Here is a 25,568-nt window from a genome sequence, read left to right as displayed (position 1 = left end):
GCGCATTATAGTATAGATGATTTCTAAATTTCAACAAATTTGTTAGCTACAGATTTTCTTGTAACTCTCTGAACGTCGAACATCAGAAGTGAAAATCTCGCGGTTTTAGGGGGAAATTAGCTGTAGGTTTGCTTGTCTATGATCATCTTTGTACAATTTATCCTTAGATGCAAAGCTCTACCAGTACAACTACAACTTCGTTGAATTGTACATTAAAAACATTAGAATAGAAAATATTGGTTTTTTTTGTGCAGTTTTGTAGAACTAACCTTACTTCCATCAATGGGCAATGTATGGATATAAACAACTTGAAGAAGATACCGGACATTCGCTCCTGCAAATTGTAATTATACAATTTCGAGCAAATGAGAATGAATTTGTTGATACAGCTTATTTACGAGAGACACATCGCCTGCTCTTGCAGTAACATCTTCTATGTATACAAATTTGTAAAACGCTTCAAATTTTGCCGATAAAAACATTAACATTGCACAGTAGACCAGTCTTGTATGAATACAACTTTTGGGTCGAAAGTTCCAAATGTGTAGATTATGGTGGCTGTGTTATATAATTTGGCCTCAGAAAGAACTGAAACACTTTGTGCCGTGTCCCGGGGGCCTATTTGACGCAATACTCGACGCCGTCCCCCTCACTGTGTAGTGCCACCCTACACAAAGGAAAGTGTTCAGCCTTATTCGGCACAGCCGTAAATTTGAAGTGGCAAAGCCACGAACTATCTTGCCGGGCTTGATGAAGACACACAGTCACCTCGTATACTACATTTTTTTATAATCGTTAAAATATCATTTTTGTATCTTTGCAAGTCCTTTATGCATGTAACATCGGGGAAAACCCGTTTACGAGGAAAACGTGTAAGACCTGTTATTTGACGACTGATAATGAGGGCGACCCGGCTTTCTAAGAACACAAAATAATTTTATCCGGAATATATGAACTAAACCATTTCCGTCGAAGGAAGTGTGAACAGTTAAAAAAGCCTGCAGATTTTGTATAAAGTGTGGAAGGTTTTCGTTGAAAGGAAGTCCAGCGCGCTTTTTTTAGTTTTATCAAGACATCCGCATTTGTATAATCATGGATGCCCCACTTTTCTGGTTCAGTGCTATTGTTGGCTGACTAGATTTACTCGTCTGATCAATAGTCATTCCGGCCCGATATGGTCATAAAGTTTCTCTTTTTCGTCGTAAAATTTGAATGTTTTAATTTTTCCAAATGTTTCATCTGCGAAGCGTAAGACGTGTTATTCTCCTTTAGATCGAGGTTCTAAAACAAGCATTTCAAAAATCATGAGCAGTTACAAAAGTGACATATTGAACTATATCAGCAGTCTTAACGATGCAAGTCAGGCCAGTTCGAACATCAGCTTTTGGCGTCGTTACAGCTGTTTAAGTGTCAGCCAGAGTAGCTGGGGTGGCTCTATCAGCACGCGGCTGAGCGGCAGCGTGGATGGTGGCACCCAAAGAAGCATCAGTGATGAACAAGCAAGCGGTGGAAATGAGCATAGCAGGTAAGTTGTCTGTCATGTTTGTCGGTTTTATTTGTATGTATATAATCGTCATCTTGTGTGCCTTGAGCAATTTTGAAATAATTACCAGTAAACGCCCAGCAAACTAACAATTCGCGATCGCGATGATGATCTGTCGCATGCGAGAAACATCGCTCGCTTGCACTGCAGGTTCCTCCGATAAGAAAACTATTCCACGTACATGAAAACCGCAAATCTCCGCACCTCTCTCGACAGAACTTTCGCGGACATGGGGGTATGGAGTTGTTGCATCATTCCTTACTACCACAAGCTAGAGGCAATTTCCCAGGGCGTGAATTCAGATAAAATTCTCATGAGATTCTTGGTCAACAACTTATGCAGTTTAGTGTACACAATACATGAATATTCCTTACAAGATGGGTTCATTGCATTCATTGTAACAGATAAGATCTTTTTTCGATGCTTTTGAGCGCCAACAATATCGATGTAATAGTTCTTGAGTCAATTCAATGTGGTGATATTTCAATAACCTTGATCAATTATTTCATGATAATGTCGTCGGTACACGTTACCATAATTATGACACGAGGTCATTTCCACGTTCTTATCGTGTTCATTGTAAATCGTTCACACTTTGAAAATACTTGAACTTATTAGTATTGCATATTTATTTGTATTACTATTAAACGAGTCATATACATGCAGGCATGTTGAATTTGCGTTTGAGCTGTGTTTTAAAATAACTGTTTGGTTACTGGTAAGGCATTGGCTTGTTATTTTAATGTATTTACTTCTGATCGTGTATATATACGACGAGCACCACATTGCCATTTCGATATTTAGCACGGTTTAGCAAGACTTGCCGGTATACAGTTGTACTATTGCAGTGTGTGTTCTGATATTCAGCATTGAAAGCCCGGGGGTTGAATAGGATAGAAACCTACACTCGCTCAGTCCAATTTCGGTTTTGATACACTCGACCTGCATTCATGACACAATTGATTACAGTTTGATAATATCGACGCATATCACCCAGTCTTGGCTTGTACATGATACGTCTTGACACAAGGAAATCATGATGTACATGTACTAGGGATTGTGCGTGCATTGGTGCAGTTATGCAGTGTTTCCGTGTGGAAAATAAGTTTAAGATGAGTCTTATATCCACCTTTACTTCTATTTCTGCAGCGCAGGTTCACTGCATACGAACCAGAGACGCTACGTATCATGGAGCTTTAACGCCGCAAGGACTTTTTTAGGACTAGTAATCAAAGAGGGGGAGGACATGGAGTCGTTATCGAAGTTTTTCCTGAAGAAGGAGCCATGTCTAAAGAACACATCAATTGTACTAAGAGCACTTCGAGATCCTGAGCAACCTGCTTCAAAAACTGTTTTCGACGAAGTCGACGGAGAGGACCACAGCCATATCAATGCGAGCGGACTGCAAATATTCTTGCAGATATGTTTTGCTTTGATGTGCATTGGCGACACTGGTTCCGACATATTCACTGCGTATCTCTATTCCAAAGGACACGAATTCTGGTTCTTCTGGCTGACTCTGATTATAGTTATCGTGGCGTCACTCTTCATCATCGCCATCAACACGTATTGCTACTACCAAGAGTACATAACATTGGAAAAGTACCAGTCAAAGCAGGATGGACAGCCGCTGTGCATCTGGTTCGTCCGGATTCTGTGCAGCTTGCTTTTCATTGGGCCTTTCTTAAGGTTAGTTCCAAGGACTAAGTTATTAGGCAGAGCCTTTTATTTTTCATTCACTCACTTGAAAGTACAATGTGCATTGAATGTATGTAATTGCTGCTGAAGTCTTGTCTAATTCTTGACTTTAAAGAGAAACTAAATGTATGGCAACTACCGTCGCCACTAGGGGTCTCTACTACCTCATAGCCCATCGGTTACATTCACTGTCTAGGGAGGTTGAGGACAGCGACTTGCTTGTATCACGGATCTTTATACTTGTATATATACGGATAGTAGAAAAACGCCAAATTTGTTGTACATTTGCGATCGGTGCGTATACCGATCCGGATGAGTCACTGAGTCAACCTCCCCAATCAACTAATACCAACCAACCAATAATTTTGCTTTAGTGCTGTCCTTTTTTATAAGACAAGTTCTTGATGTTGTCGTTACAGATATTTGGAGAGTGCATGGTATTACATTCAAGTCCGTCGGGCTGGGAATCGCTTTGACCGAATGTATTACCTCGCACGGATCAAGGCTACACGGAGCACTATTGCCATTCTTAACCTAGTTGAGTCCTTTACCGAGGCGGCACCACAGTTAGCGCTACAGCTTTATATTCTGTTGAACCAGGGACAACAATCATGGTTAAGACGTAAGTTTTTAAGGAATGTAAACTTATAACACGAGAAGGTAATTTTGATAGTACAACACATAGCCTGCCGATAGTAATATTTTGACAATGGTCTGCAAGTAAAGTGGCGATTCAAATAAAGTTTAATCCACTCGGAATTTGAAAATGTCTTTTGACGCTAATTATTAAAGTTCTCGTGATTTCCCATTTCAGTGATAGTTCAAACAGTATCGTGCTCATTCTCCTGGATGAGTTGCACCAACGCCTTAGTCTCCCAAGCACGTGTCTACAGATTGAGCCAAGAACCGGAGACAAACTCCAAATCAGCACCATTAAGTTACTTGGATCTCTTCCTAATATTTGTATGGCGGTTTCTGATGATTGGACCACGCATACTTGCATTTTCTTTACTGGCCTCCGTAGTACGGTACTTCGTTGTCTTATCTGTCATTCTGTTTCATTGGATACTTGGGACAATATACGCCGTATCTCGCCGATTCCCGAGAGAAAATTTATCTGTGGCGGAGATTCCGTTCAGTTTCGTCATAGGATTTGTTTTCATTTTCACAGACTGGAATACAACAAATGGGTACAAACGATGGCCATATATTACATACTACGTCATAGTTTTTGTTGAAAACGTATCTATGGTTGTGGTGTGGTTCGTTCTCACGCCAAATAGTCATGAGTGGTACCATTTGCCAGCACTGGTCTTCATCATCGTTGGATTTGGCCTTGGTGTCCTATTTATGATATTCTATTATGTCGGCCTCAAGCCCCGTCATCTTAATTGCTGTAAACGTAAACCAGCGAGCGATAAGCGAGGTAACGTGCAATATAGCCTTGCGAATAATGTTGAAATGACATAGACTAAACCTGACATATTTGAATCATATTTTCGATAATGGTTGTTTGAAAGCATTAACATTATATTAGCTCAACTTGGCAAATTAGAATTGTACTTTTGATTACGGTTGTTTAAAACTATCAACAGTAGTCGTAAGCACAACATTGAGGGGTCAGTCAATATTTTCAACATGTCATAAGAGTATCCGGTACCATGCTGAGTCTCCCCGCACCCCCTCCCCCATAGAGTACTATCTAAAATGCTAATTTTTACATCAATATTTATAATTTCACAGATGCACCATAGCGTGCAGGGACTGCAACCCCCCTTCCCAAGCGTAACTTTTGTAGTCTACATATGAGATGATGGGGAACCACCAATAATACATCCCCATAAACACGGCAATTATCACAGCCAGGAATGAATCCATCCGATCAAATGGAGAAATAAATAAAAATAAACAATTAAATCACTCGTTTTCGTATTCTTTCTTAATAGGGAGGTTTTGCAAGCCCTACGGAGAACGCGTCTGTCGTCTCATCAAGTACTGAGCCGATTCATTTAAGCAAAGCTCGTAAATTGTCATCTTTTAATAATTGTTCAAAACTGAAATTGACTTTTTGGAAAAAAGCTATTTAGTACGTTTACATCCTTCCTACTTTGTCGTTTATATCTCTTCGTAAGGGTTGCAAAATCTTCCAGATTTTGACTAGCGTACAGTATCTGGCAAATATCATGTAGTTCATGCCTCTTGCGGGTAAACATTCACCGTCATGTCTGGAAAGATATGATTCCAATGATGTAATGCCTTCGTCAGAAAGTAGGAAAAGGGAGGAATTCCGCAAAAATGTGATTTGATCAAAAATGCAAATTGAAAACGTGTACTATTTTCTTTTTTTTAATGTGACAATGGAAAATAGTAAAGAACGCCACACAGCCTATGATGCAGCATCCAATCCCTCGCCGAACACGCGCGTCAAATACACGAGCATTCTCGCCGGTGGCTCTGCTCACTTGGCTGATCGTAGCTGCAAGGCTGTTGGTGCACCACCTGGTTTGCCGTCATTCAGCGCTGACTGTGCGTAGTCGACGCTTCGTAGTGGAGCATAAAATGCAACTCGCATTTAAGATATTGCAGCGGTGGACTAGCTCAGTCATGCCAGTGTTAGCCTCCCCGAAAGCATGGATTAGATACGCTGTTTCAATGTGATATGAATTTAAGTTTCGTGTTTATTAGTCTAGATGAGGAGCACAATCACTATGGATTACTTTTGTGGATACTATAAGTTGTATATACTTCTATACTCAATTGGATTTCTATTTTCCTTTTTGGGTAAGATATGTGTATATCCAAACGTTGTTGTTGTTATTGATCGTTTTGTGCTCTGTTCAATTGACACAAATATAGTTTTGAAGTTGAACCAATATCCCTATGCGGCTTCTTAAACGAATTGGTACCACGTGGTCAATCACACGTGATTGTCAAGTCGCTGTCAATCACAATCATCAATAAAAGTACATGCAATGTACATCTCTCTCAGTAAATCGTTTCCGGCAGAATTGTTCTTATGACTCCTCAGAATCATGTACTAAAAAAGGACTTGTAACAGTTGAATTTAAAGTTGAAACTGAAACGGTGACCACTTCGCGATATCTTTAGACATAACAAATAAGCGCATTCGTGCATGTAAACATACAGACAACCACGTAATGTTTTATTCACATACTCTCATAATCAACGAGAGACTTTTGGTCTGATGATTACATGCAGGTTTAGCCCCTGTAAAAAGCCAATTTAAATATTGAGCTGCTACCGAAAAGAATAACAATCAAATACAAAGACAAGATTTCTTTGTCATTAGATCCTAAACGTGTTAACACATTGGCGTGTTCATGCATAGGCAATGTATATGTATCCAGTATATTTTTGATCTACATGTACAAGTCGTTGAATACTTTTATCACATCCTAACGAAATGTCAAAGTCATGTAAAAGAGTTGGCAACTTGAAAGCATTAGCAATAATCCTAATAGAAGCTTCATGAATATTATTTGTTTAGATCCTCTGACTGGAACATTGAAGTATCACATCCTATCAGTAAAACCCTTTAGACCTCCAATAATATTCGGGAATAAGTTTGACTGGAAATAGGTAGCAAGAATGCGTTATATTCTTTACGCAAATGTATTGAAGGAATGTGTTCTTACGCTGTCTGTGATTATGAATCAGTAGATGCAGCAAAAGGCACGAGGCGCCGGGATCGAGATAATACACGTGCTGACAAAGCAAACACAACCTGTCACAACAATCAGACGGTAAAAAACGGCAACACACGAAGTGTTGTCATGGAGTTGAATCGCCTGAAGTCGCAGCAAAGACGAAAATCCATTGTTTGATTTGGTTCATCGGGTCAGCAGTCAATTGTTACAACGAATCGAGCGTTGGAAGCGGCACGTGGCTGTTTGTTAGTGTTCTGATGGTGGCTTGCGCACGATTGACGAAATGTCAATAAAAGACATGAATGAAAGGCGATGTTATCTCCGGCGGATGGGCTTCATTTCTGCTACTTTTTGCGAGGTTAGAAATTAAATTTTGCAAATCACAATTAAAATGTACAGTGCTCAAGTTTTGATAGGGGAGGATATGATGACAGCTCTTCTTTTGAATAATACATGCATAAATATATAGTGTTGATGTTTTATCAGCGTTGGAAGCGTTTTGGAGCAACGCAAGGCATGCGTACTTTCCCTGTCAGCAGACAGATATAATAGTATCATCAACTTTTCCCAGCAGCCTGATTCCTATGGCCTTGTGCACGGCGACGTATTACTGGAGTAAGGCAGGGAACGATAACAAAGCCTTGCAGTGGGACATGCTGGAGATCAAAGGATTTGAGAGCAATTTTACTTTGACAGCAGTACCAGTTGAGTCGCAAAGCTTAGTTTCGAATTCACCGTGTCCACCCTTCGGAACGTAGAGACAGACCCAGAGTTAATAATGTTAGTAAAAAAGAAATTGACGTGCTGTGCTGCGGTATTCAAATGTCACGGCAGCCGCAATCAGTTCCTCATTTGGAGGCCTCATACGAGAAACAGGGCTTAAATTACTTTAAGACCGGTACTTACTTATACTACTGGGTTTTAAGAAGCGAACGACACGGTTCAGTGTCTTGCTCAAGACTACTGAATTATTTTGGGGTTCCACCGAGAGTCGAGCACACGACCTCAGGTTTATGCGCCCAGTGCCTTATTTTTACTCGACCAATATAATATTAATTCCCTTGCTTTGACCCCCAGATATCGTCAGTGCTTTTCCTTGTTGAACTCACGAGTCTATCCAATATTCTAGACATGCCTCTAAACAATGTATTTATTCGGAACAGCCACTTTGTATTCAGTTTCGCGATACGAGCCTCTTGTATTTCTGAATAAAGATACAAATTCGTCTCGAGAAGGATGGCTACTGCCTTGTGTCATCCAGCAATGGTTCTATGGTTCACAGCAACTCATATAAGAAAGTATGAGCACGAGAAATCATGGTCTAAAAGCCCGTTGTGGGCAGAACATGAGAGATTGGAAAGTTACAATTCAACGATGGTATGTGCTTGTTGAAAACAAAAGTATCTCTTGACATCCTCACCATGAGCGTAGCTAGCGAATGCACCGAAAAGCTAGCTACGCCCCTGCTCACGTTCTGCAAGGCTCAACGCGACCATCTGGTCTTTCAATGTTATATAGGGTACTACAAAAATAGTAAAGCTGTCATATTAAAAAATGGTATCTAGATTGATCTAACTACTTTGACAAAGAACTATTTTTCTCTATTATCAGCGTACTGGGTTCCTCCCGATTCTCAACGTTTAGACTGAGGATGATGGCAAGGGTCATTTCATATTCTCCTCTCGGTTTCAAACACTGAACTCAGCCAGCGGTGGTTTGACTCTCCATGGCCGGGAGTCTGAGGGGATCGATTATTTTGCCCAGGGGTATTATCCAAAGCCCTCTTGTGTAAATATTAGGGCAGTCTATAATGAGCTATTCTTTTGATTTATAAGCGATTGTTAATAATTCCGGACAATATTAGTGCCCTGTGGGGGGGGCATTAACTGAGGGAGTCAGCCTTGAGCGTTGACAACTTATTATTGGCTTTGTTTTCATACCAGAACGTAATATTCAAATAGAATGGTCTCCGAAATAACCACCATCTGTACTTTGGATATTCTTTTTTACTAAAGAGAGAATACACTAATCTCGATGGCCTAATAGTTACGGCGTTGAGAATCCAAAGGTACTAGAACGTTCGAGACCTGCATTCCTCCTGTTGCCACTGGTTGGTTCGCCGCCAGCTGGTGAAATGGTGTATTCCTGTTTCGCCTATTCCTGTTCCCTGCGAAACAGGAAATAGGCCAAACAGGAAATAGGCCAAACAGGAATAGGCCAAACAGGAATAGGCGGAACAGGAATAGGCGAAACAGGAATAGGCGAAACAGGAATAGGCGAAACAGGCATAAACCGGTGAAATACAGATTGAGATATACAAACCGCCTTCTCGCCAGGCGCCTCGCGTTTGATATAGCTAGGAGTTTGGTGGTAGTAAACCTTAATATGGCTTGCCCTTTCATTAGAACGACACTCTAATAAAGAAACTGAAACTTTTTACAGTGTATAATATCTTTACTAGGGGAGTTTTGATTGATTGATACTCGATTGTGATTTTCACAGTGACATACTCAGGTTTTCAAGTAGATTGCAGGCTACATTTAGGTTAATTCAAAACAATTGTTTTCAGAACCTGCAGGCAGAACTTTGTACGTCAAGATGCACATGTACATGTAAATGACCCCCACAAAAACGACTTACTTAAAACTTCTCGTTTGCATTAACCATGTTAAGTGAAGCTCTATTCTCTATTCTACCCGGGAATGTACCGGAAAGGCAATTGGATCAAGACAAAATTTTTAATAACGCCGCAACAAAGAACCTTACATCCACCAGTCATACAAGTGAAGCAAAGGATTATTTAGTCGGGTAATGGAGAACACGGGTCAACAGTCATTGAGAAATGTTAAATTGAAATCGCATCGGATGTATCATTCAACTCTGATAGCTTCATCCTGTATCACGATCCGGGAGGATTTCCACTGAATAAGCCTATTGATTTCTTACCCACTGCGCGCTACCATACTTTGTTCAACTCAAGTTGTTGATATTCGTTGACTAACGGCGATTATAATGTATTGTATTTTGCAAATAGAATTCAACTCATTTTGTTTATTTGCCTGTGCCACTGTAGGCCCCTCGACCCCCATGGAAGCTGCTTTGTGGAGGTCGATGCTGTCAAGATTTGCCCTGATTACCCTTCGACATGTTTGATAACACAGTAGAACAATTGGAATTTCGGTGCGAGCGGGTTTTGTTTAAAGACCGTGTATTGACCGGGGTTTTACAAAAGAACGTGCCCTTTGAGCTAAAGATGTGTGAAACGTTTAGGGTTTTTTTTCTCTTGGATTTTTTCATCTTGGATTTTTCTCTTGGATTTTATTTTCTGATCGTTAAAGATATGTCACTACGACGGCGGTACCAAGTATTTGAAAAAAATACTGTACCGTAGCGAGAATCGTCATCTGGTTTCGGCGTTCAAGATATCTTCACTGTGCGCATTTTAATTGCTCCGATACTCGGTAGTTTTAAAATCAAATCAATTCCCCATTCATCAATGATCGTAAAATGGCGGGGTAACATCGATCCAATCTGGACCTTCCGGGCTAGAGTCGGCTGCAGTAGACAAGGCACGATTCACTGCTTGGGTGCGATGCTACAAACTTAACAAGATAGTGGAGAACTACACTTCAAGAGAGTGCTACAGCAAAATGCTGCCGTTCACTGGCTGCGAGGGTGTTTTTATAACTAAGCGAACGAGGGACAAAACACCTTATTGGGTGTTGACCTATTGCCTTAAAAAAAGCTTGAGGTTATTATTCAAATAGCAATGTACGTTGGTGGTAAAAATAGCAGGATACCTTAACACGAAACAACTGATGAGAGACGACAGAAGTGCACGACAATAATGAGGCGGAAAACCAATGAGGAATTGTCCATTGATTTTACTGTGGCAGCCAGTAGAATTTTTCATTTGTAATAGTTAGGGCTTTAGTATGTTCTACTTTTAGTTTAGTTCCGAACTTGTTGTAGCGGTTGTTACATTTACATTATTGTACTAAAATCGAAGTAATGCTGGCAAGATTTGCTAAACGTAAGTATCATGGCAGCAGGCATACTTTGTACATGTGTCTGATTATGAGGATTCCCCTTAAACGTGATCTGGGAGTATCAAAGCGGTAATAGTGTTTTTAAATTGATTTTAATGAACAAGATTTCACTGCCATATAAAATGTGACTAACACGACTTCTAATGTTATTGCGGTGCTCACGCTGATTTTCTTACAAAGAAATCGGTAAAGCGATGAGTTTGGTGATAACGTACCCGGCATCACACAGGGATGATCCACTCCCCTTCATTACGCATTCAAATTCAAATTTTAATAAAGTATAGGTGATTCATTTTCACCCGTTGTTTCGCCGCATGCCCCCCTTGGTATGTCATTAATGATAGAGTTAAAATGAGACAGTCCTCGGAACAAATCATAGCATCATGAAATCATCATTAGACACCACACCATTAAGAATGAAATCTTTAAGCTTAAAATTTCTCAAAATCTGACTACAATTTATGATGTTTACCTTTTGCCATTGCTCCATTTGCTGTGAGTTTGTCTCTGTTTTTCACTAGACATGCTGGCTAATAAAGAGAAAAATAAAGTCAAGGGACACCACTCTATGACAACGAAACTCTTGGACTGCATAAATTTACGAAAGCTCACTTCATTGAAGTAGAAGAGAAGAAGAAATAGAGGAAGGAATATGACATCGTTTCGTCCTTGCTCTCTGTCCTTTCCCGGGTAATACGGCCGCGTACGCGGGTTAATCTATACCATGAGAGATCAAGGATCAGCGCTGATCATGCTAGTCATTATAATCGGAAGTTCTAAAACATGTAAAAGTTACCAAAAGTGTCATTTCGACATTTTCCGATCCACTTTTAAAACATCCCATACTTTACAACGCATATGTGCGCTAAATTGTCGCATTATATCGCAATTTATCAACCAAAAACGGTCATTATTTCATTAAAATCTAATCTTGCTCACTTAACACGGGTTTGAGTGGGCTATAATTCGCTTTCCGTCTCGCCACAGCGCGACCTTACGAACATAAATCACTAAGCAAAATCATACAATATTAATACCAACTACAAGCCACGAATGACAGATTAGGTTATTAAAGTTTAAACGTGAACCAGATTTGATTAGACTCTGAGACAGTTGGTCTTGGTTCCTGCTGATCGGGTCCATTGAGAAGAGTTATTGATTGTCAATTGCGAGTACAGAGGAGGCACTTCTCACCCGGCGCTTGAATGGCGAATAGCACATGTGTGACAGTTGAGTGCAACCAATATCGAAATAATTTCTGTCATTAGATAGAACTTTGAAAGTGCTTCATATATATAGATTTCTATATTGGCCTTGAGGTTAAAGACCGATGGCAAAATACTAAGACTCTGTTACTCTACTTTATTGCTCGGCGCTCTGGCGTTCAATGAAAATTAACCAGAATGCGTAACAAAATATTACCGTGTGATATTAGTTCAGCAGCCGGAGGCAAATACTGTAGTATTACGAATTGCAACTGAAGAAGTGATTTTTTGTCAGCAAAGGTATATGCTGCTGATATCATTGCCTACTTTTATTCCAACATGTCTAACCGTAGGATAAGACGATATGGTTGGGAAAGATTGCAGATAACCCTCTGGTGACATTACATCAGCGCCACAATTGACAGTAGTCGGAAGGTTTTGTATCCGGTTACGCATGCGCAGACCATATTCTTTGGTAATCATTCATGCACATGCGCCACTGGATACACAATCTGGAAAGAAACGTCTGTAAATCGTGGTGCTCGATCAGAGTCGTCCTAAAAATTGTATTGCATGAATCTACACACTTTGTGGTTGGCATTTGTAAAACAAAATATAAAAAATAAAGAAAGCCAATAGAAATGAAATGGAAATGGGTGTATGTAAAACGGAATTGTCGCATAAACGGCACCTTCACTAGTTAGGTCAATGGAATCTGTATGAAAGCAGACTTGCAGTTTATTAGCACAAATGTTACCACAGCCCATCATTATGCGACCTGCATGACAAATTTTTAGTTACTGCAAACCAGAAAGTTGATGTCCGCGCTCGAGGTCCATTTTTCAATCCAACCGATAGCTGCGCCAGAATCTGCCATGGCGGGGTCAATTTCCATTTACAGTTTACAGTTTCCGGTTTTATTTCTTTCTTTCTTTTATTACGTTTTACATACACCCCATGTAAGTCTCTCCGTATCAATATTCTTGTATGTGGTCACAGTAATAAAGGAACTGAACATTTGTAATTCCTCTTCATGGCCGACAAAAAGCAATTAAAATGTTCTCCAGACGCATGTTGCATGTTCAACTTCTCACAAGATGAAAAGGCTGTGGCCAGATCGATAAGCTGAAATGCTTTACAGACTTGCCAGTAGGCTGACGCTAGCTACCCTGCGAGTTTGCTCAGGATTATTAATTTGTACGTTTCGCAAGTGAGATGCCCACCTCGCCAGACCAAAAAACTTGCTATAGACCGGGAGTTAGAATCGTTGGGAGTATGCCGGTGTAGGAGTTTAAATGTCCTAGGATAGAAGGTCCGGGAACAAAGGATTTTATTTTGCGTTTTTAATTGCCGATGTGGCCTTTAATAGAACCAGATACTATAATCCGTCAGAATACAACAGGGACCAGACACCTTTTTCCAGGGCGACATTTTGTTCTTTTGCACCTGGTTTGTAGTGATTATTTAGTGCGCCATTCATTTTGATTACCTTCTTCTTTTGTTTCGAATAGTCTTATAGTTATTTACAGTGAAAATCACAGACTTAAGATGCTTTTCACATTGCAAAGCTAAAATATAATAAAACCTCGTGGCTGTTCTTGACGCTCGACCAACTATTCTCATGTGATTAAGATTGCAGCTTGGTCGGTCTATCAAAACTGCTGTTTCAGACTTGAAACTTGAAACTGGCGTGATACTCAGGATGCCACACCAATTCTGCATCTGATCGGTCAAGCATTCAGGCTGGACCTCTCATCCGCTTATTCCGCCTTAGAAGAAACGTATTTTAATGACCATACGAGTCGTTTTGCGCGATAAAAATGCACTGTGACGCTTCGCTCTCCATTTTGCATTATTGGAGCTGACATTATTCTCGTGCACAGAGCTCTATACCGAAGTCAATCCCGGATTTGCCTCCATCTGCAGGAGATGAATCCACTAATCCTTTACGTAGATTCTGTGACACAATCAATAGGACTGCCGCACCATTGCACTTCTTCATTGTGCACATCCTCCGTTTCATTATATTTCTTACGTAATCCACATGCAGCCTGGGGCTCTGGGGTCGGCTCTCAGAACTGAAATTGCTCGAGTAATTGTATTATTTCTCATAGATCTCTGAGAACAGAACATCTAACGCTTTAGATTGTTTCATCTGGGAATGCTAGTTTGCTTTGGGTTATCTCCGTCGAAAAGAAGTTAAAGAGATTTTGAAATAGCGATTTTTTTAGGGTTTTTGGTTCATATCTGCAACCAGCTCATAAAGCTATGTATCAAACACATGTTAGCATGTTACATATACTGAAGTTTTGAACCAAATAAATTTAAGGCTGATATCATCGCATTCCAAGGGTTCCTTGCGTTTGACCGCGAATGTAAATGTCGTTAGGGCTCCTTATGCTAAACGTCCGCTCCGTGTCATGTCAAAACACATTATTCTTCATATTACATGTAGCTTAAAAGTAGGCCACTGTCTCCAAATCCCTAATGAAGAAAACCCTAAGCAACTAAACCTGCCGTATGATAAAGACCTTTCTCCGAACTGAGTCTACCGCAGTTTTGTGGGCCTGGTTGTTACCATACCACGGTCTCCACTCCGTGGATCTAAACACAGAATTAAATATTCACTCGAAAAATTCCTCTGTTATCTCTTTACTAGAAGACGAATTTCTGCTGCAGTCATGCACCCATAAGATATTCTACACGGCTGGCTCAACGATTACATCACCGCCAAGCATTAGGCAGTAAACGGAAGGGAATTTAAGGCGAGGAGACACCGCCATTCGCTTTTTATACGTCTTCTTCTCGACGCACATCGCGTCCCTCGAACTCCCTTCTCATGTGGCGGTGTTATTTTGGCATTGAACTTTTGATATGTTCTTCTGTGCTATTCAAGAACAGATTGCAAAATGGGCCATCACCTCATTGATTCCGAGATAATGGACCTAAATGAGAAAATTCATGATTAATCACAAAATCCCTGCTACTTTCAGTGACAATGTACGTCATCTACATTTCCTCCTGGCCGTGCAAAAATTAATCTTTTTCAAAAATCACTGAAACATTAGAAGTATCGATCTCGCGATATATCATTAGGAGCATTTTTCTAATTCGTGTATTTTATTTCGTTACAGGTTACCATCACTCGTGTTCTGCATCAAGAACCGGTACGTAATACTTAATTTACATTAATCTTCGACGAGAATAACCAAACGTGATGTTATTTTAGCATTACTGCTTGAAGCTGAAGCATGGCGGACTGTCGGTATAATCTCTATTTTTTGTTTCCCGTCGACAATGTTCCCATCTATTGTTTAGGGAATGAAACACGTATTCATTCATACTTGCGCGCATGCATGTTTGCATATTGCATATTCATAGTGCACATGGTACATAACCGTAGTAGAAGGGGCCAAGGGCTACTTACCCCTCTCCAGCTGTCGCTGGAAAAACGCCCCCGTTTTGTCTGTTACCGCGCGTATTGTTTTGTATAATGCAGCGAACGCAATTCTGTTATCCTAAACAGGGATCCTTAAAGGGGAACTACAGTCAGGAGCTAGTCGGTCACATTTGTGGTCTCCAGATTATCATATATGGACAGCTCGTGGAGGATTCAAAGATAAAATGTAGTGTACGCTGCTCGTATAGCGTTCGATATACTGTGAGATAGAAGATCCCATCGGCGACTTCGTACAATATAATCTGGCCTACCTGGCTCCTGCCTATACGCGGAGTCTCCCTTTAAAGAAGAGATACAGTGAATACACCGTTTACATTAGGGCATTTATGCATTTTATTTTACTCTGTATTCACTCAGTGTCTTGTTTAGTCGGCCTGGGAAAGGTATCAAAGCGAATGAGTCGTCGGATTTAACACGTTGAAGCAGCAGCATGAATAATCAGTATATTGTCATGTAAATGTTTCTCTTACATGCATTTCTTATTTTAAAGCTTTCAAACCAATATCTGTGATTAGTCTAAATAGCAATACTATCAAATCAGCATGTTTGCTAACTTGTCTAAAAAGGCACCATAATGGCATCAAAATGTTGATTGAGGAGAATGCTCTCAAATGATTCAATAATAACACGAGATGACAATCGGCTTCAACGAATTGCCATTGTCGCGGTAGAAAAGAAACAAACATCAGCATTAGTCTATTGTACTAAATTCATAACCGACACTGGCTAATATAGACTTCTACGGTTGCATTTCGATACAACTCAATGTACCACGTTTGGTACGTGAAAAAAAGCTTTCAATTTCTTCTAGAATATCTATTGAATCAGTAAAGTGTTGTCGATAATTGCGTCGGTATTGCATTTGAATTCTTTCTTGGGGCTGAACATGCTATTTATCAGGTTTCTAATCGTGGTAACCAATGAATCAGACCTTTATCTGCAAATGACCTCGAGGTATGATGATGGTATGCTACATGAATTCTAAAATACTAACAGCAGTTTTTTAAACCGTTCTCTGCATCGATGTCATATACGGTACGTAACGTTTATGCCGTAGGAGAAAAACAAAAAGTAACTTCTCAGCGCTTTATACTGTAACATTTATGCTTAGGCCTACATGTGATATTGAAACCAAGGAGCACACACACTGCGCTATACACTTGGCTATTTCAGGCATGCCAGTTTTTTTTCTTCTCAACTCATTATCGTCATCTTTCGTGCACTATGCGTTTCTCCATTACTTTTCATCTAAAGTGGCACAATATGCCACACATATTAGCAGTTGCTATTGGGGGACTCTCTCGCGAGTTTAGATAGCACTCTCTGCGGCTTTTGGCGTGGACTTCTGATCGTGTGCGAATAGATTGCAAGGCACATTCTATAAATGCTTTCCCGTAAGTGTTCGAAGGTTAAGTTAGCGCTTACCAGCTGTTTCAAATCTCCTGGATTGCTCTGTGATGACAACGCGCTTTATCTGCGATGACGAAGTGCTTCGAGGACCTGTCCAAAAATCGCTGTGTAAGAAAGCGAACTCATACCGCGACATTTTGTCTTTTTTCTATATTACGAGGTTTATGTCACCATTCATCAAAATGCCAATGCTAACGATTTTGCACAAGGTTTTATATAATTATATGTTTTTTTGAGGCGCCCTGTACTTCCAACATGCAGCGATCGCATTATTCTACACAATCAATCTACATCTCATTGCTCTACGAAACAAGTAGGTTTACACGAAATGTGGCTTTCAGTCCACTGGAAACCTGCCATGCTTTCAGCAGACTCGAAATGATGTCCTCATTCCAGGTTGCCCATAACATATTCCACTTCAGACCATATTCAGTTAATAACAGCGCATTATTGTTTCTTTCAAGTTGAGTTTGAGCAGCCGGGTTAATTATTTCCCCCCTCAACTCAGTTGGAGCATTCTTCCTCATTGAGACCTGTTTGTTACAAAATGCTAATAAATTCTCCTTGTGCAGGCCAGGCTAATAAAAATACTGGAAAATAAATGTCATAACATTTGAGAGTTGAGGATTGGGAGTTGGGAGTTCTTGACATCTCAGACACCTCAGTCAAGGCTTTCTATAGTTATCTTATCCATCGGATTACCTCGGGCTTATTATCCTTGGCAGGATATTTTGCACCGTAGCACTCTCTATGCTGGACGTTCGGTGAGCTGGTGAATATTGCAAGCAAAGCTAATAAAGTTGATACAGAGTCAAATAATTTAAAGATATATCGTTTCAAGCAGCTCTGTAATGCCGATATCAGGTTCAAAGCTTTTTAGCAGGATTGCCTCGTCGTTTTTAGAAGAGGTTGGTCTTCTTACAAACTCCTACAGAATTGCTAGAGAGCTCAGTTGCACGACACTTCCTTGCACAGAACAAAGTTTCCTTAATTTTGTTCCTTCTAGGCGGTTGTGCGTAATACTTCTGTTTGTAAAAATTATATGGTGCTAAATAAACTTTCCATATGCTCTGCTTCTCGGATAGGTTGAGATTACCTTTAACATACTGATGTCCATCATAGCTCCTGATCATGATTCAGTTCTGCGCGTATGATCATGGCCGATGGACTTGGATTGTACATCATCCCGGACGCTCTTCCCAGACACCAAAGGTCACGGGTCAAGCCAGAGTGGATCTAAGAAGCAACTGTAACAACACCAGAACCATCCTCGCTTGACCGATCACCTCATCAAAGCACAACCATTAATCTTACACATCGATCGACCGTCACTCGGGTTGTGATCTGAATGTCTCAACATAATTCAACCAGAAAGAAGGCATATCCGGTGAAACAATAGTATCACTTACATGCCCCACTTTTTTGTGAGGTGTGCGATAGCTTTATCGGGGCTGTCACTTCCACTGTGTTGCTCTGACTGGCTCTACAAAGATCGCCAAGGGAGAAAATACCTCTAGGATTGTCTGGCGAAACCAGTATCACTTACCACTTTTGTGAGTTGTACGATGGCTATCACGCGCTATCTCTTCCATTGTGTTGCACTGAATATCTTTACCGGGAAAAGACACCTCCGGGGTTACCACGAGTATCACTGACCGATTTTATAAGCTACGATTCAGCTTTTAAGAGGAGAGAAATCTTTGTATTTCGTCGTCACGTCTCGGTGACCTGATGGTGATTACGTCTCATCCCGACCAAACAAACGACAAAGTGTTAGCGGGTATATACAGAAATATTAGTTCCGAGATTCATTATTTCTCTTCTCGACAGGAACAGGGACTAGATAGACAAATTATGTGAAAAATTAAAGCTAAAAAAACTGAAGATGTTGCACTGCTTTCCCCCGATAAATCTTTCAAAGTAAAAGGCGATATGACCAACAGTCTTATTACGATCACGTTTATTTGCCACTTCTATAGAAAAAAGCATTACTTGCTAATCACATTCAGGTGACAAACAAACCTATATTGCTCCTCAGTATCACGAGGATCTCCGGGAAATCCGCAATGTGTCGGTGCGGTAATACTGACAAAACGATTGATCTGCCGCATATCAGGATGTGGAGACAACCGCTGTACGTACCAGCGTGTGCTCCAGATTCATCATTCCAGGTCTTAAAAACTGCCGCAAAACGTCCATTGGCTATCTGTGAGCTAGTAAATGTAATGGGTGGCTATCTCGATGGCTTACGCTTCTCGGATAAAAAACTACTTCAAGATTTCTGTCATCACAGCTCAGGTGCGGTGACCTAACACCTTACTTGACCTGTTGATTGCGGAGTTTTTTTCGTCTTAGCATGTGGATGTGTAGTGATCTAGACAGCGATGAGTGGACTAAAAACAGCCGCCAATATTTTCTCGGCGGTATTCATCGATGTTTACCCAGCAGCAGGTGATAGCAAGTTAATCGATGGAAGCGAATGGATTTATCTCCGCGTTGGACCTTGAGTGATTGTCCCTAGCGCCGCATCACGCAAGCCCCTCCCGCGGGATGCTGCAGCGATAGTCCTATCTACCCGCGGACACTCTAATCAATTGAGCTCATCCCTGTGGGAGACTAACTTTAATAGCGCCAAGTTAATGTATATTTATCGGCTAGCTTGAGACAGATTGTCCCGTCGCAATCGTCGGTTACGGGGACTAAGAGGTGAAATCAATATTAATACAATGTAACACCGGTATCAATACGATAAAGTGATAAAGCGACGCCGGGTTAGTTTATGACCGTGCAAGCTACTAAATTTCAATTTTAGGTTTGAGGTCGTTGTCGCACCAAGAACATATAAGGTATATCTTCACTACGGCAGGTTCTCCACTGAGTGCAAATGTGAGAACGCGCGCATCACGGCTATGTAATTTCATATCAAAATCGAACTCAGTGGTGGGAACCATGGACAATGCCGGTTGGTAGAGCGTAAATCGCTTAAGTGAAGATTGGCCATAAAGGCTGTACAAGAAATGTCAGAATGTGCACATGTTATCGTTATTCGGTTCTAACATCCCCTTAAATTATCAAGGCAATCATGTTGCAATTGTCTCTTGACCTAATAGTCCCTCATGGGAATTAGCAGATATCAACCCTTGATGAGCCATGATGCCCCACACGGCATCTTATCTTCTCGGCTTTTCAATTCCTCACCAGAAAAGCATCTTAAGCAACAGAATGAACCTGCCACTAATCAGCTTAATTTTCCAATTTGTGGCCGAAATCGGCTCATCAGGGAAGCAATCAGGCCCAACCTTGTGTAACTATGTCCTCTCACCTGTTGGATTGCGACATAAGCAGCTTTCCTTAGATGACCAGACATCTTCCAGGCTCATCGCCATCTCAAGTTGTTTCTGCGTGTTGCTTAATCAATGAATTTTGTAACGCCTGACAGGGTTTGACAAGGTACCTCTCAGTTAGATAAAAGATATCATAAGATAATACTTCTATGTTTATATAAGTTTATTCCAGAAATGATGGAGAACTTGATCAGCCATTTACAGTATTCACAGATTATTTACATGAAATAGGCTAATGTATTACAAGGTGATTGCTTGTTTTGGATTGGGATAAGGCTGTGATGCTGTTTTCATCAAAGAGTGCTGACAAAACTTATAGTCGTTTGACACACTGAACTGGTCGCTATATTTTTTTGGCGTTCAAGTCTAAAGCTTTTCTTCTTAATATATTTAGAGAAATGAATCTAAAGTCGATTAACTATTATTCAAGCTGGACAGAAAGAGCACTGACTGCAATGGCCTTTCATTCCTCTCTTCACTGACCTCATCACTGGTGCAAAATGCATAGTACATTGAAGAGCTAGAACAATTAAATCAATGAGCGGTGGCAAAATTACCATCTGCGGTCCTACTACTTACTCTCTCTCAAGACCAAAGGCATCCGCTTTCAACTTGTGACAGGTGAAAGAAATTGATGAAACAACTTTTTAATTATTTCAAGCTCTGAAACTATGTCCCTGGGGACTCTGCTGCGTAAGAAGAACAACGCTGTGTATAATCAAGACAGCGGTTGCACACGGTGTGGCATCGACTCACAACGCATTTAGTCAGCAGCGGAAGTTGATTGGTTTTGTATTATTCATCACTGCACTCTAGGTTTGTTTTAGCCTAATTTCTACTTAGGGCATGACAATACAGAAGATGACATGGTTATTTGATCAACTCGACCATCTTCATGCATCAAATGCAGTTAATTTACCTTCAAGATTAGTCATAGACAGCCCGTGTACAGAACTCCATTTGGTTGCGAGTACTTAATCATTGATTAGGACTGCCGTAATAAATCAGAAAGACCTGCCTCGGAACTTCGCTGTTACATCCGCGGTAATTACTAGTGCAATTCCTTTGTTTTATCTCTCATTATAAGGCTGAAGATGGGAACGGGATAGACGGGTCGTTGTCCTGTCCACGGCTAATTACATCTCCGTTACTTTCTGCTCTGTGCAGCCTCCGCCATCATTAATGGTTTGTCATCGCCGCGTAAACTATGGAATGTGACAGCGTTTGCTGCGCTTGGGCCCGTAGTTTGATCCCTTGGTCACAATTCGCTGCGATACGTTTGTTTTTGCCCTGTCATATCGGTTGATAGGTATTCATTACCCTTGCCTAAAGACTCCCATGACACCAACTATTCACTTGGCAGTGTTTTGCCTTCAACTGCGGTAACATTTGGCTATGATCATGTTTTTTTGCTCTGGCATCTCTGTTGAAAGGACGACTTTACTCTTGCCTTATGACCCCCATGACACCAACTATATTCACTTCGCAGTGCGTTTTTGTCAACTGCAATACTAATCTTGGGCTCTTTTCAATAGTCACTTAAAACAATTGAAGATGGATATTATACTGTGACAGAAACGTACATGAATATGATACACGGCTTTTTTTTTGATGCCATCTGCGAGAATGGTCGCTTTGACTTATAGTGAAAATACTTCCTTGACAAAGGGTCTGACTTACAATTTTTTTGGTGTTACATGTATATAACATGATCGATGATCTACAATTTTTCTTGCGGAATATAACGTTATGCGATAAGTACATGTACCCCGTGAAAAATGTCATCAAAAACTTTGGATCTCATTGCAATGTGCTAAGTGGTTCCCGATTGCCTTTTGGTCTTCACTAACTTACATTTTGAATTGAAAACATCAATTTGGACATTTTGTGAAAAAAACCACTATCGATCCCTTTGTCAACATATGGCGCACTCAACACAAATATAGCCACTTTATGGTCCCAAGCATAAAGCTAATCGTGGCTCATTCGAGCTCTATGGTCAGTAATGGAGGGGACTGATGGGTTTGTCTAAGAGAGCTTTATGGTCATTCACACACTGAACACCTTTTATCATTAGCAGCCACTCGCTAGCTTAATCATGATAAGGGGGAAACCTCTGCTGCGGTCATACATTATTTGTTGAGTGCAGTTCTAGTGTTTGTTTCAAGTGACATCATGAGCCAACTAATGCAAACTTTTCATCAGCACATCATTCTGTGGTTGGCCTACGAATAAGATTGGTTATTTCATCATAGTATAACGTTCTCCTTAACGATCAATGGAATTGACGTGGATCGATTAACTGTTCATCTCCCTGTTAACCTAAACACGAACAACTTAGAAACAGAAGACCAGGGTTGTCGTTAATAGGAGGGTCCCTGCGAAAAATCCTGCTGATAACGCCGGTCTACCCAGCTGCAGAAACTCCAAGAACAAAGTTTTAAAATAGTATGTATACGTGTATCAAATATTGTTCAATAACTTTAAATACTATATACAATGTACTAAACGAAGGAAAACATAAGCATTCAGAACTACTTTGAATTCGCTCGAATTCCTCGGAAATCGCAGTTCAGAACATCTAATTTCAGAATATTCTGGGGAGGGACCCAGATCCCCCGTTCGGAACGCACCACGTTCCTCTTCTGGGCGGTACTCGGTTGATATCACTCAAAATTTCGGCTGGGATAATCAAACCTAAATGGCTAAGACTTATTGCAACTTTACAATGGTCATAATTGAAATCTGAAATTTGGCCAAAAGTGTAAAAACATTGTGAAATGGAAGCTGGACATTTGAAGCTCCTTATACAGTCATGACAGTGGAATGCTTCCATAACACCATGCGAAATCATATATATAATGTAAATTCCTTCAAACACATTTCCTAAAATACATTATGTTGGGGTGTCAAGCATATAATGAGGCCGCAGGTGTATTTGGATTCATTTCGTTACCTACAAAGGTCCCATTTTGGGGCGATTTGATTAGGATTCCGCACTCAGTACACTAAGTCCAGGGTTAATAGGTACACATGGGACGATATATGTCTTAAGTTGCTTAGCTGGTCTATTAAACAAACTTTACTTGTACTATCTTGTCTCTTAATGGCTCCAACCTGAGCCGATGACGATGAAATAGACACCTCAATCGATCGACGGAAACACCGTTTTAGCTCTCTTCACAAGTCAAACAGTGGCAGTGACCATGTGCATTCACAGCGCATTGTAGAGTATACTAGTATTTCAAGTGCTAAGTACGTAAGAAGTGGGACATCCACGTTCCAAATAAAACTCACTCTTCTAAAATACATTAGAAGTGATAACAGCGAAATCGGTTATATTTCGATGTCAATTTCACAATGCAATGCTAAAGCCTGCAGCACACTAGCCGCCAACGAGTTCGGCTGACGCCTCTCGACGCCAAAGTTGGCGGCCAGTGGATCCCGGTCAGAGCACACCTGCCCAGAATTGGCGTCCAGTAGCGTCTTTTCCGCCACTTTAACCCATCCTGGCCATGCAGTGCGAAATCATGTGACATCAAGACGCAAGCTGATTGGCCATAGCCTCGCCGCCGACGCCAAGTCAGGCGGCCATCCGTAGCACACCTGGCTTCCTCTTGCGTTCAAACGCGGCAACACGCGTCAAAAATCAAACATGTTAGATATCTGGCGTTTAGTTGCGGCAAGTGGCGGCAAGTCGCGTTCGCCGACGCCGTTCGTAGCAGACCAGGGATTTTTCAGGCGTTCAGGACTCTTGCGGCAAAAAACGCCTGTGAACGCCGAAGTTGGCGGCTAGTGTGATGCGGGCTTAAGACCATTACTGTTATTTGCTCTTCCTGGTTTAGGCATATTGACCCCCTATGAAAGCAGTTTCGTTGGGTCGATGATATCGAGATTTATCATGATAACCCTTTGATAGCACTGTAGAAGAACAATGAGGATTTAGGCCCAGGTGTGGGGGGGGGGGGGGCCCAGGCCTGAATTCTTTTACTGCGAGGTAGGGCAAAATAACTTACAACGCAAGGTCCGTAATGAACATTTGCGGCGGTATTTTTCAGGAGGCCTGTATGCCCACGAGCTTCCTGGAGTAAAGAAACTGACAGAATATTGATATGAATGAGCAAGTAGCATGGCAATGTCTTCTTGAAACAATATATATGAGCGAAGCACCAGCTGTTTTGCATTTGTTAATTAACTACAATTTGCTAATGGAGCTTAAATAGAACAATTCAATTGACTTAAAGCGTTATTGTGGTGATCAGTGGCTGAAGAAAGCAAACTCGAATTCCTTTTCAAGGGATTTCGTCGGATTGGCTTCCCGGGATGCACGGGATGCACGAATGCTACTCTGTTTATTGACCTTGTTTCTCCCGGCGCACTGCGAAAAAAAAATCAAGTTGGGAAATCTTTGAGAACAAACTTTTGTTATATGCATTATACACCGGCACAGTAACAAGACAAATCTGGATAACATCATCGACCCCACGAAACATCATTAACACAAGGGTCGATGACCTGAACTGGCAAGGGCAAATATACTTAATGCTACTGAATGCTGAGCTGATGTGAAAACTGTCAAAATTGCACGCTCGAATTGTAAAGACAGTAAAATAATTCACTTCTAAGATATTTTTAAGATACAGTAAATAAATTACCAATGGTTTGGATTATTGCCAACAGGTCAGCAACAAATTTGTCATTTTGTCCAATATTTTGACATAACTAGTGGGAAATACAGTTTGTTAAGCTGCTTAGTACTTCGTACTGCGCTGCAAACAAAACAGTCATAACGAGAAATAGAATCATTCTTGTCAAGTTACATCGAGCGCTATGGTGATACGTTTTTTCTCAATTCGCTACTAGACAAATGCTAGATAATGGAGTTTGGTGACATCAACAGTATTGCTGCAATCCTCCGACATATGTGATGAGATCTCCAATTTCTAGATTTGTTATCCGAATGCAAGGATTTACAAATACGTCAAACTTCATCATGCCTATTGACATAAATGACACGGTTTAAAACGTGGCTGGCAAAGTTCAATCAATGATTAACCTTTATGTATGTTATTTATTTGTAGAAAACTGCTACTCGGAATATCTCTTGATTTGTTAATGAAAGTTCCATTTGATGCAAATTGCCAATGCTATAATCTTCTAGGATGATTAAAAGGAACATAATCCGTAACTT

At 40.7% G+C, this 25,568-nt stretch overlaps 2 protein-coding genes across 2 annotated transcripts in view; both read left to right on the top strand.

Moving 5' to 3' along the window:
* Nucleotides 1-1,304: 1,304 nt before the first annotated feature.
* On the top strand, nucleotides 1,305-5,145 carry LOC135486018 (XK-related protein 7-like). Its single transcript, XM_064768470.1, has 4 exons — nucleotides 1,305-1,525; nucleotides 2,693-3,232; nucleotides 3,661-3,863; nucleotides 4,056-5,145. Exons 1-4 carry the CDS (start codon nucleotides 1,305-1,307, stop codon nucleotides 4,709-4,711), a joined length of 1,620 nt encoding a protein of 539 aa, XP_064624540.1. The 3' UTR covers nucleotides 4,712-5,145.
* A 622-nt stretch (nucleotides 5,146-5,767) lies between these two features.
* Nucleotides 5,768-25,568, top strand: part of LOC135486695 (uncharacterized) — a 99,885-nt gene continuing 80,084 nt past the window's right edge. Inside the window, exons 1-2 of the mRNA XM_064769737.1 lie at nucleotides 5,768-6,022; nucleotides 15,298-15,330. Coding sequence (XP_064625807.1) covers nucleotides 5,932-6,022; nucleotides 15,298-15,330 — 124 coding nt within the window. The 5' untranslated portion in view covers nucleotides 5,768-5,931. The remainder of the gene's footprint in view (nucleotides 6,023-15,297; nucleotides 15,331-25,568) is intronic.

This window comes from Lineus longissimus, chromosome 4 (genome assembly GCF_910592395.1).
Source record: "Lineus longissimus chromosome 4, tnLinLong1.2, whole genome shotgun sequence".
NCBI lineage: Eukaryota > Metazoa > Nemertea > Pilidiophora > Heteronemertea > Lineidae > Lineus > Lineus longissimus.
The sequence above is the reverse complement of the archived record's forward strand: the minus strand, read 5'-3'. Positions and strand labels throughout refer to the sequence as shown.

What these genes read in the sequence shown, in the direction of transcription:
- LOC135486018 (XM_064768470.1), top strand. Translation starts at nt 1,305, where the DNA reads ATGAGCAGTTACAAAAGTGACATATTGAACTATATCAGCAGTCTTAAC. An exon ending in GGTGGAAATGAGCATAGCAG is followed by an intron (nt 1,526 to 2,692) that starts GTAAGTTGTCTG and finishes CTATTTCTGCAG; the next exon opens with CGCAGGTTCACTGCATACGA. An exon ending in ACAACAATCATGGTTAAGAC is followed by an intron (nt 3,864 to 4,055) that starts GTAAGTTTTTAA and finishes TTCCCATTTCAG; the next exon opens with TGATAGTTCAAACAGTATCG.